The sequence below is a fragment of the Oryza brachyantha genome, chromosome 12, assembly GCF_000231095.2.
Source record: "Oryza brachyantha chromosome 12, ObraRS2, whole genome shotgun sequence".
NCBI lineage: Eukaryota > Viridiplantae > Streptophyta > Magnoliopsida > Poales > Poaceae > Oryza > Oryza brachyantha.
In genome coordinates, this window is record NC_023174.2 from 6,083,052 (window position 1) to 6,095,706 (window position 12,655).

The 12,655-nt window shown below is 39.1% G+C and overlaps 1 protein-coding gene across 2 annotated transcripts; it reads left to right on the plus strand.

Moving 5' to 3' along the window:
* The first annotated feature begins 3,805 nt into the window (after positions 1–3,805).
* On the plus strand, positions 3,806–11,037 carry LOC102714969 (DExH-box ATP-dependent RNA helicase DExH9). 2 transcript variants are annotated; one of them, XM_040529446.1, is made up of 14 exons: positions 3,806–4,194; positions 4,827–5,027; positions 5,107–5,325; positions 5,507–5,845; positions 5,954–6,058; positions 6,501–6,611; positions 7,195–7,445; positions 7,809–7,932; positions 8,248–8,524; positions 8,965–9,110; positions 9,202–9,351; positions 9,429–9,661; positions 9,987–10,251; positions 10,373–11,037. In XM_040529446.1, the coding sequence occupies exons 1-14, from the start codon at positions 3,868–3,870 to the stop codon at positions 10,649–10,651; spliced, it is 3,027 nt and encodes a 1,008-aa protein (XP_040385380.1). In that variant the 5' UTR covers positions 3,806–3,867; the 3' UTR covers positions 10,652–11,037. The 2 variants fall into 2 exon arrangements, with proteins under 2 accessions (XP_040385380.1, XP_040385381.1); XM_040529447.1 differs by lacking the exon at positions 3,806–4,194 and having other exon boundaries at positions 4,951–5,027; positions 5,133–5,325; positions 10,373–11,032.
* Positions 11,038–12,655: the final 1,618 nt, after the last annotated feature.

Consider the following 12,655-nt stretch of genomic DNA (forward strand, 5'->3'; position numbering starts at 1 on the left):
AGTTTTATAATATAGAAAGGAGAGAATAGTTAATATATACCTTAATAGAATATAGTTTGATGTGATATGAATGGCGCAATTGTGAGGGCCCGATCTTGGACCGAATTCAAGCGTCCCTCGAATCACATAACCGCCCAAGAAGTTCAGTTACGTATAGAATGATACAGAAACAACACTTCGATTAATTATACAAACCGATAAGGTTTTAGTACAACTCCAGGCTAAGCTAAAACACATGCAACGACCTACATTTTACGAACAAAAGACGCAACTCTGTACCACAGGAGCAGCCTTGAGCGTAGAGTCGACCTAAAAGTCAAAGACTTTGTCTTTACCCCACTCCTGAGGTTCTCAACCTCTTCGGCTTCACCTGCAGCTTCTTCTTGACCAACTGGAACTAAAAGTATGCAAGACTAAGTACACAAGTACTCGGCAAGCCAAGTAGGGAAAATATAAAATAGTAATGCATAGTTAACAAAAGAAGGAAACTGGTTCAACTCTCTAACCACCTTAGTAGTAGTTTAAAAATAAACCCAATCAATGACCCATATCTAATAATCAAAGTATAACCATCATTTTATGTCATTCACTAGTCAACTTAAACATCATTCAAATCTACCTTTTACCACCTCTGTGGATTCACCCAAAGACATGTCTCCATTAACCCGGAGCACGGCACATTTAAATACCAAACGACTCTATAGCGTCTACCCAGTTTTACCCACACGATATCTACAGCTAGCCAGGCTGAGGATAACATAACACAATACTATCCCAAGCTTATCTAAGATTTGCCTAGCGGGTTAAAGGATTTTGTGGTTGTTGGCCCCGTCCCGAACGCAGAGGGATTGTGTTCCAACCCCGCCATAACTTCCACCCACTATTGTGTGTCTTAGAGGCACACCGGCTCCTCCAGACCGTATTGGGCACACATAGTACCCCCACTCAAACAATCACAACACTCAGTGGCCAGTACATGCCTTAGACCGATATATTGCCATATACATTGAAAGGTTGTAGATCATCTACTCATTGGAGCAGCATATGCTATGGCGAATATTTCGATCATGTGGATGGGTGTAAAGGATGTCACTTATACTGACATAAGGTGGTTAAGTCCTTATAGCTTTTTAAATAAACCACGTAATGACCATGCTTTCACATAAAATAACGATAACCATGTATAGATATTGCTTTAGCAATAATCATCTCGTTTAAACTGGGGTTATCAAGACATAACAGGCACAATATCAAGGCATGACAATATGTAAAACAATATAATAAATGGGCAACTGCTAGTCAAGGTGATAATTTAATTAATTAACACATGCAAGCTAAATATGTACTTCAAGGTAAGTATGACTACTCAAAATATGACCTAGATCCAGATTAGGTTCAAATATTATCAAAAGACTACTTGACTTGCCTTTAGGGTCGGCGTAATTTTCCTAGTCTTCACTCCCTAAAGCTGTGACGTCGTAAGCGTCGGCAGAGAATTCTAATCCGGCTCCTTCTAAATCAGTTGAGACGTAATCTATCGTTACACAAATGAAACAAAATAGATAAGTGATTAACTCCAAATGAAACACCAAAACATTAGAAAGTGTGGAAGAAGGTGAAAAGAAAGCTAGAAATGTTTTTTTTTTGGGGATTTTCATGATTTTTATCGGTTGCAAACCGTAGGAGTCAAAATTATGGCTGTGTTACCAAATGTTCGGATGATGACGAAAGTGATTCCATTGGACTCGGAATAACACTAGAAGCCTAGAATAGGTCTCGGATTTGGAATCATAGGTCAAATGAATGGTCAAATTGATTTGGAGCGAAAAGGGTACAATTATTTTTTCATAGAAAAATCTTATTTTTCTTTTTCTTATCTCTCGTTTCACAGGGTGCGTCCGACCATGTAGAGCGCCGGCGATGGGAGGGGTAAGGCAGGCTTCGGCCAGGGTAAGGCAATCATCGGGACCAAGAGGCCGAGGGGAACTCATTCTCCTCGGTGGCGGCTGCTAGCGAGGCTCGCGAAGGCGGCCAGTGGTGGGCGGCGGAGGCTACTGCGGTGGTAGCGCTCCGGCAAAGCTCCAGTGAGGGAGGCAACGGAAGAGGGTTCTGGGAGGGTGACGGTCGTGGCGGCATCAAAGGCTACGCGTGAGAAGGCGCGAGGCGATGGGGCACTGTGTGCTTCAGGCGGTTGCGAAACAGTGGAGCACAGACAGCGGCTCCAGCGGTGGCGTCGGCATGATTCCAACGACATTTTCACCAGGAAAGAGAGGGGAAAGACGAGGTAGGAGGTGATGATTCCATTTTTACCACTAATTTTCGAGATGGAGCAACACAGAGGATGAATTTTGCGGGTGAACATCCGCGGCCAGGACTCCAACTCCGGCGAGCTTTAGCTCAGTTGCAACGACTCCGCTTGTGCGAGATGGCGTGACTTCAGGGGAATAAAAGGGATGGTCAGAGCGGCCTTCTCGGGGTTTAACGACGATCGGTAAAGTGGACAGAACAGGGAGATGGATGGGGAATAATGGTGGCGGTGGTGTGCTCCAGTTTGAAAACTCGTACAGAGGATAAAGGCGATGAAGGTGCATGACGCGTGGATGACGCGAAGCAGCGGGGTGGCAGAGAGATGAAGACGACGATGACAGCGTCGGTTGCAGTGTTGCCAGGAGTTAGGGGTGGTGAGGACATGTGCTGTCCTGGGCTGGTTCGGCTGACTCGGTCTGGGCTGGTCTGGGCCAGAAGGAAGAAAATTAAAGAAAAAGATACACTGGTTTTAGCCGATCTGAGAAAAATGGGTCGGCAACGGGTGGAAAAAGAAGAATGGCTGAATTATGATGACAGAGCGGATTCGTTTGTGGACAGGAGGATTTGGAAAGGAAGTTACACTTTTGAGGGGAAAACAAAAATGACAAGAAAAGAACAAACGAGAAAAACAAACGACTTTTTTCAAAACAGGACGAAACGAGAATCTCGACGCATGAAATTTTAAAATTCACAAGCAAATAAAACAGTTTTAAAACTTGGCCTATTTTACGGGTGCTATAGTAGTATAGATACATGCTAGAACATGTACCAAAAAACCCTTCCTTTTTCTTTCAAAAGTTCAAAAAAATTATATTGCCAATTCCATTTTAGTTATATTCTTTTTTCTTAACGTTAATAAAAAAAGAGATGAAAGAATATACCATATAGTGCAACAACTTCTATGCCTCATGACTCATTGTCTCATGGGACAAATCCAATAATACAGAATCACCTGCATTGATCAAATGACATAGATCGACTCTACATCATCTACTGCCCTGTATAAACAATATAGAAATTTCCTATAGAATATAAACATATACAATAACAAGTATATAGCTCCAATAATTATGTTATATATATACACATGTAATATTTATGACTAATTATAGATCACGATTAATCATATAGTGTATTCACTAATGTGTTCATTAGGAGAATGAACTTGAGAAACCGTGATTCTCCCCCATCTCGATCCTATCAATTAGTCTCGCATCTTTGGTAAGCAGCAACACAAGAGCATCAGCTAATTAATCACCCACACATATTGTGCTAACTAGTCCCCTTCTCACCAGACATCGGCTAATTGTTGACCTCCTCACGTTCGACAAGTCCCCTGTCGATCTTCCAATATTCGACTAACATCTATTTTGACGATTTCCGGTTGACGAACTCCAATTTCACGATTTTTCATTAAAAAATTAATATTTCTCAAAAAATTTCCCTCGTTAAGCTCAACGAGCCGAGCCCACTCCACGGCTCCGCGGCGGCGAGCCACTCTTCGCGCGCAACTCCCCCTTAAACCCTAGCCGCCGCCGCCGCTCTGCACGCACGACCGCCATGGCGACCCTCAAGCGCAAGTCCCAGAAAGACGATCCCGCCGCCGAGCTCGCGTCCCCTCCTACCAAGACCCCGCGCTCGGAAGCCTCCGAATCACCCGCTCCCTCCCCCGCCCCCTCCCCCGCCGGGGGCGCCGAGCCCGTCGCCTGCGTGCACGACGTCTCCTACCCCGAAGGCTACGACCCGTCGGCCCCCGCCACCCACCTGCTCAATGGCGGCGGCGCCCCCTCCTCCGAGGCTGCCGGGCCAGCCAAGACCTTCCCGTTCCAGCTCGACCCCTTCCAGGCCGAGGCCATCCGGTGCCTCGACAGCGGCGAGTCCGTCATGGTACCCCTTTATCTCTGAGCTAATTTACTACCCTATACAGTTGCTTTTATTCTTGCAACGTTTGCTTCTTTACTTTTTTTTAAAAAAAAAATGCTCTAGATGATGCTTAATTTCGGAAGTTATAATGCTTATTCGTCAGTCGATTTTTGGTCATATTCTGGTCTTAGGGAACAACTGATTCTGTCAATTGTTGTTAAATTTTACTTCTTTACCTTCTCACTTGCATTAGATTCTGTCTGATGATTCATTCTTATGTTTAGCCTCAAAGGAAAGTCTGCCCGTTTAGATTTTTACGTTTAGCCTTTATGAAGTTAATTTGTCACACAAATGTGTGTTTGTGTATGCGACCAAAAGGCCACTCCATAAAAAGGCCAAATTTAGCTAATCCTGTTAACAGAAGTGGCCTTTATTCATCTGTATGGCAGGCAGGAGTGGTTCTATTTTGGCTAGTATGCATGATTCCACTGCTTCCAGAACTTTTTTAACTACATAATTTGTAGCGCAATTTATTTTATTTTTAATGTTTTTTCGCTAAATATATTGGCAGTGCGTCTCACGCAGCTGATTTTATGGCTTGTTTGTTAGCTCTTAGCATTGATTTCTTTATACTTTGTTTTCATGGGGGTTTCCAGGTTTCAGCTCACACATCAGCTGGAAAGACGGTGGTTGCATTATATGCAATAGCAATGTCTTTGTGTAATCAACAACGGGTCATCTACACATCTCCAATCAAGGCTTTGAGCAACCAAAAGTACAGAGAATTCAAAGAAGAGTTCTCTGATGTTGGCCTCATGACTGGGGATGTTACTATTGAACCAAATGCATCTTGTTTGGTATATATCCTTAGGATCCTTCCAATTTATGCCATCTATTTTAATGTTTTGTTACTTCAATCCTGCTCTCAAAACGCAGGTCATGACCACAGAAATTTGGCGCAGTATGCAGTATAAAGGATCAGAAGTCATGAGGGAAGTAGCTTGGATTATATTCGATGAAGTGCACTACATGCGGGATAGAGAGAGAGGAGTGGTGTGGGAGGAGAGTATAGTAATGGCTCCCAAGAACTCACGGTTTGTGTTCCTCTCAGCTACCGTGCCAAATGCCAAGGAGTTTGCTGACTGGGTGGCTAAGGTTTGTAGCCATGACTTCCTGGTTTTGACTTTATTTGTTTTTCATGGTGTCATGATTTTTTTTTTCACATTGTCCAAATAATCTACTAGTTGGAACACATTTGCTGATAAGCATGACCAAGAATTTATCATAATTTTTTAGCTCATTCTCTTTGACCATAAGAGAGTGCTTTATTTCTCAGGTACATAAACAACCTTGTCATATAGTCTATACTGACTACCGGCCTACACCTCTCCAACACTATGTATTTCCTTCTGGAGGTGATGGTTTATATCTGGTAGTTGATGAAAAGAGCAAGTTCAGAGAGGACAGTTTTCAGAAAGCTTTGAATGCTCTTGTCCCTGCTAGTGAAAATGATAAAAAGAGGGAAAATGGTAAGTGGCAGAAAGGTCTCTTGACAGGAAAACCTAGTGAGGAAAGCGACATATTCAAGATGGTGAAGATGATAATTCAGCGCCAATATGATCCAGTGATACTTTTCAGCTTTAGCAAAAGGGAGTGTGAATTTCTTGCTATGCAGGTATGTTCTTTTGTAGATTATTTTGATTTACAGAGCAAAAGATTTTATTGATTGAAGGACAATAAATTGTTGATTTACTTTATTTTTTACTGTCCTTGTATGCTATAGATGGCTAAGATGGACTTGAATGATGATGATGAGAAGGCAAACATTGAAACCATTTTTTGGAGTGCTATGGATTTGCTTTCAGATGATGATAAAAAGCTTCCTCAGGCAAGTTGTTCTATATGGCTATGTTGTTTGATCAGATTGATTTTCAAAGGACTAGGTTTGAACTCAAGCTACTAGCACAAAGGATATGTATTGCCTGTAGCCATTGCGCCTTTCATTTGTTATATGTGGTCATGGAGGAACTATTTTTCAAACAATCAAATGATACATTAATCATCTTAATTTCTACCCATACATTAGGTTTTCTATACTTCTCTTTCCAAGCAAAGTTTCCCTGTTTCTTTGAAGTTTGAACTTTAAAGCATGTGTGCTGGTGGAAGGTTGGTACCACAGCACCTGATACTCTGATGCCTGGCTATACCAGCCAACAGACTAATTACCTGGAACCAGCAATTGTAGTCCATTCTTTCAACCAGTGCTTGTGGTTTATTTATTTTATTTTTCATTTAGCTCCTCTGATAACTGAACCACTGGATTTTCACAGGTTTCAAATATGCTTCCCTTATTGAAACGTGGCATTGGTGTACACCATTCTGGTCTTTTGCCCATTTTGAAGGAAGTAATTGAGATACTCTTCCAAGAGGGTCTTATCAAGGTTAGCATATTATATATATGCTTGCCATAACTTAGTTCCCTTCAATTCCCAGGCTCAGACATTATTATCTATTGTGGAAAGTGTACAACATGACTGAGTGCTTCATCTATGGAACAATGATAGTTAGAACCAAATGTTCTGATCCAATTTTTACACTTTTATTGAACATGATACTGGATGAGCTTGAAGGATGCTTGATTCCTCATCAAAGAACATATATTCTGATTGCTGCAACAACTGTAGCTTCATAGATTAAGCATATTTATTTCCTTTGCAGCTAATGAAGAATTTCACTTTTACACTTTTGTTCTTATTGCTGCGTCTATCCTGTAATATTTAGGTTATCTAGGTTTCCACACCCAATTGCACTGTAGGGTGTGACAAAAAATAGATGTCTAAATTTTGTGAAGTGCACATTTTCTTTGTATTGCATTATGAAATTATAATTCAAACTACTCATTTTATTTGAAATGGAATCTGCTTTTATGATTCATGCTTCGTAGTGTCCTTACTTATACAGCTTATCTTTTTAAGATATACCTTTTGTTGTAGCATTTAATTTGATTGAAACCTGGTGTTGTAGTGTCTGTTTGCAACAGAAACATTCAGTATTGGTTTGAATATGCCTGCAAAGACTGTTGTGTTTACCAATGTGCGAAAGTTTGACGGTGATCGATTCAGATGGCTGTCAAGTGGAGAATACATCCAGATGAGTGGCCGTGCTGGTCGCCGAGGTATTGATCAGCGTGGTATCTGTATATTGATGGTAGATGAGAAAATGGAACCTTCAACTGCCAAAATGATGCTGAAAGGAAGTGCTGATAGTTTGAACAGGTAAGTACCATGGATTCACTATACTTAGCTAGTCTGGATGGATGGTTTAAATGAGAAAACCTGGGCACAGGATTGAAACTATCTGATGTGTTACTAAGTTAACAGTGATCATGCTGTACTGTTTCTGTTAATTAATCTGTTTTTTTTTTGGGAAAACTTGAGCAGATTGTGTTGTCCGTGTATACTATGCCAGTTCCTTGTATGAAGAAACCTTAACTATCATATCAGTACTTAAGTTTGCATTTCTTCTATGATTCTATCTTTTGTTGAACTGTTATGTTTCTTATTATTGTTTGAGTTTGCAATTCTTGTCTGGTTTGGATGGTTCTTGACTTCTCACGTGATTATCGTCCTCTTGATCAGTGCCTTTCATTTAAGCTACAATATGTTGTTAAATCAAATACGAAGTGAGGATGGTGATCCAGAAAAGCTTCTTCGGTACTCATTTTATCAATTTCAAGCTGATCGAGCTCTCCCTGATCTTGAGGTTTGTGGACATGCCAATGTTTATTTTCAATTAAGTGAAATTTTTTTTTTATGCTTAGCTTCTGGGCTTGAGGATTCAATGGGCAAACTAGAAAATGATCCATATGTTTAGTATCCAATATAGTGAGGAGTTCTAATTAATAATTACATGCCAGTACTGAGAATGTCCTAAAAAAAGCAGTAAACTACCTAGTGCCACCTAGTAGTACATTGGTGCCCTAGTATCACAATTAGTAGCCCTTAGACTACCTTAAAAATCCAGTTATTGAAGCACTATATTTAAACTTACGTACTACTCTACTTTAATTGTGTGCAGAAGCAAGTCAAGGAGCTGGAATTAGAGAGAAATTCCATGGTTATTGAGGAGGAGGAGAACCTGAAGAGTTATTATGATCTCTTGCAGCAGTATAAAAATTTAAAGAAGGATGTCCGTGATATAGTACATTCTCCAAAATATGTTCTACCTTTCTTGCAACCTGGAAGGCTTGCTCGCATTCAGTACAGTACCGATGAGCAAACCACATTCTCTATTGATGAAAATGTCACTTGGGGTGTTACAATAAACTTTGAAAAGGTGAAAACCCATGGTGAAGGTACAGATACTAAATGGAAAATCTTATCGAACCTATTATATTATGTAGTGTTTTGTTGAGGTGGTTTTCCCCTGAGTTGTTTGGCAATGTAATTCCATTGTGTAACTTGCAAGTCTTGTACTTAGACATTTTGATGTGGTTTTGGAAACTGAATTCTAGGCTGCAGCACAAGATATGTTTGCTGACTAACCACTCCTACAAAGTTCCAATTTTATGACCTTTATTTTCTCTATGGTCTTGAACTTAATGTAAATGAGCTTTGATCAATTGGGGTAGATTGGTAGCCTTTCCTGGAATTTTATGCAGTGATACAAGAGTTAGGACATATTTTTGGCAAATAACATTTCATGAGTCTTGTTACTGCCTGGTTTGAACATTGACAGGATCAACTCATAGTTATTCTATCTTTCCTTACTCATGACTTGGTTTTGTTCTTTCAGATAGGAGGCCTGAGGATTCTGATTACACAGTTGATGTTCTCACAAGATGTTCAGTAACTAAGGACAAAAGTGGAAAGAAGACAATGAAGATTATTCCTTTGAAAGAACGTGGAGAACCAGTTGTGATTTCCTTGCCACTTTCTCAGGTTATTTCCTTTTCCTATTTGACCAGCAAACTTCTTATCTTCTTAGCATTTATAACAAAGCAAAGTGGTTCATTGTATGTCAAATTCACAGATTGATGGACTAAGCAGCATTCGGATGCACATACCAAAGGATCTTTTGCCTGTAGAAGCTCGAGAAAACACCTTGAGGAAAGTTGAAGAAGTTATTTCTAGGTTTGCTAAAGATGGGATCCCTTTATTGGATCCAGAAGAGGATATGAAAGTAAGAAAGAATCATGCGCATCACCCTCTCACGTTACCTCTAGTTATGTGGTTCTAATAGCTTGTTTTTCTTTTCAGGTACAATCAAGTTCTTTCCGGAAAGCTACCAGAAGAATAGAAGCCCTTGAAAGTTTATTTGAAAAGCATGATGTCCACAATTCTCCACATATTAAACAAAAGCTAAAAGTCTTGCATGCTAAGCAAGAATTATCAGCCAAAATAAAGTCTATGAAAAAAACAATGCGGTCCTGCACTGCCCTAGCCTTCAAGGATGAGCTCAAGGCCCGAAAACGGGTTCTTCGTAGGCTAGGGTAATGCTTCAATGCATCCTTTCACACTTATATTCTGATAATGTGCTGATTTGTGATTCGCAACTAACCTATATATTTCATGTTTGACATACATAAGATTGCTGTTCTGTAGTGCAATTACTGCAGAGTAAGCTTGCCGAACAAATACTTCACCAGGGCACCAGATAAAAATTGACAAACACATAACATAATGATATAACCAGTGGGTTATATCAAATTAGAAACATCATATCCTAACCCAATTCCAGTGCTAGTTACATATTAAATTGTATCCATTCTTTTGTAAATAAATATGAACTCTTATTGGAGGATAACTTTTTGACAGTTATATTACAAGTGAGGATGTTGTGGAAGTGAAGGGCAAAGTAGCATGTGAGATAAGCACAGCTGATGAACTAACATTGACAGAGCTCATGTTCAGCGGCACTTTGAAGGATGCTACCGTAGAACAGATGGTGGCACTACTTTCTTGCTTTGTTTGGCAGGAAAAGCTTCAGGATGCCCCAAAGCCAAGGGAGGAGCTCGACTTGCTGTTCTACCAGTTGCAGGAGACAGCTAGAAGGGTTGCCAACCTTCAGCTTGAATGCAAGGTAATTGATATAATTCACACAATCATATGGATTGTTTGTTGGTATTATAAAATTAGGTGGGCTTGCTGCATAACAGTATTTTTGATGCTAAAACAAAATGTTTTCTTCTTACCGACGACAGATCCAAATCGACGTGGAGAGTTTTGTGAACTCTTTCCGGCCTGATATAATGGAGGCTGTGTATTCATGGGCTAGAGGGTCCAAATTCTATCAAATCATGGAGATGACCCAAGTGTTTGAGGGCAGCTTGATCAGAGCCATCAGGAGGCTCGAGGAGGTTCTGCAACAGCTCATTCTGGCATCGAAGTCCATCGGCGAAACCCAGTTAGAAGCAAAACTCGAGGAGGCTGTCAGCAAGATCAAGAGGGATATCGTGTTTGCAGCATCTTTATACCTGTAACGTGGCTTGATGGCCTCCTGAGCATGGGAGGGCTACATCGAAGCCTCCTTGGTTTCTGTTGAGCCGCCTGATTTACTGTTAAAAACGGAGCAGGTCCTTGGCAGAGAAATTTTGTGGTCGCTACCAGTAGGTGCTAAGTCAATTGATTGAAATTTTCCCAAGTAATCAAGATTTGTTTACATTTTCTTTTAAATGTATACCTTAGTTACAAATGTATCAAAACCTTGCTTATCATGTGAAAATTGAGTTTGAGGTGAATGTGTAACTTATGTCTCATTCCATGTCATTATATAGCCGGCAAAAGGCTATATAATCTTGTTCTATGGTTGACGATCATCTAATGTAAAGAGAGCGTGATCTTGTTGTTTTGTTCTTGGTATATCATTGCAAAATGGTAGAATAAACTACGGGGAAATCTATGATGATGAATGCACACTTCTAAAATTTAGATATTAATTCCAAAGGAAATCTGTGAGTATCGCTGCTCCTACATTATTATAGTAAGGAAAGGTGTTATGTTTTCTTCTTTAGTGGTAAAATTTGTGATAAATAAATAACAATTAAAACTGCTGCCGAATTCTAACTTCGATTACCATGGTATAAAGAACATATTTGCAGACTGTTAGCCTAAGTTTGCAATAAAATTTTGAAATAGGTCAACTTTTTAGTATACTAAATTAACTTAACATAGTTGCAGTTGAGTCCACAAAATTATGAATTACATTCTCCGGTTTTTAATATTTAACGCCGTTGACTTTTGGGTACATGTCTAAGTATTTGTTTTATTGAAAATATTAGATAATTATTATTTATTTGTTGCGATTTGTTTTATCATTACAAATAATTTAAGCATGACCTACTTTTATCATATTTACATAAAAAATAAATAAGATAAATTATTAAATATGTTATGAAAAGTCAGCTATGTCAAATATTAAAAACTAGAGGGAGTATTATCTACTGACTAAATTCAATGGGAGATTTTTGTTGGAAAGGACTATGTTTTGTAAGAACATTTTAAGTACATTTAGCATTATTGATATTTTTTAGGTTGCGCCAAATGTTATATTTTTAAAGAAAGTTGTAAATCTTACTATTATGAAATACTACCTCTGTTTCACTGTTTTATAATATAAGATATCTGACTTTTTTGGTTACAACGTTTGATTATTCATCTTATTCAAAAATTTAGTACAAATATAGAAAATGACAAGTCGTGCTTAAAGTTTCTTATAATAAAGTAAATCACAAGCAAAATAAATAATATTTTCATAATTTTTTAAATAAAACAAAAAAGTTAAACATGTGTTAACGGAGGGAATAACAAATTATAGTTCAGATAAGTATAAAAATGCATCCATGATGCTATGGTCCATCACGCACAAGATGACAACCATCCGTCAAATCACTACGGACAAGGCTGCTACTGTAACTATGGGACAAATTGATCGATGAGGATGGGCGATTTGGCAAACGGCATTGATATCGACAAGTTAAAAGGGCATTGATATCCACAACTGCATTGAGATTCTAGCATTTGACTACCTTTTGACTTTTTAAAACAGGCAAGAGAGTTTTTACAAAAACCGCTGGGGATTGGTTTGCGGAAACTGAGCAGTTTCTGTACGAAGCTGACTAAAAAATCGTCCGGTTTTTATTGGTAGGTTCATGGGTAATTTATAACTAGAAACTATACCAAGCTATATTATCTAAGAGGTGTTTAGTTGGGGAAATGAAAATTTTTAGGTGTCATATTAGACATTTGACCGAATATCAGAAGAAACTTTCGGACACGAATGAAAAAAGCTCGCTTAGAAACCGTGAGACAAATCTTTTGAGCCTAATTAATCCGTCATTAGTGAAGATTGATTACTATATCACTTATGGCTAATCATGGACTAATTAGGCTCAAAAGATTCGTCTCATGATTTCTCCCATAATTGTATAATTAGTTTTTCGTTTCATCTATATTTAATGCTCTATTTAGATGTCCAAAGATTTGAT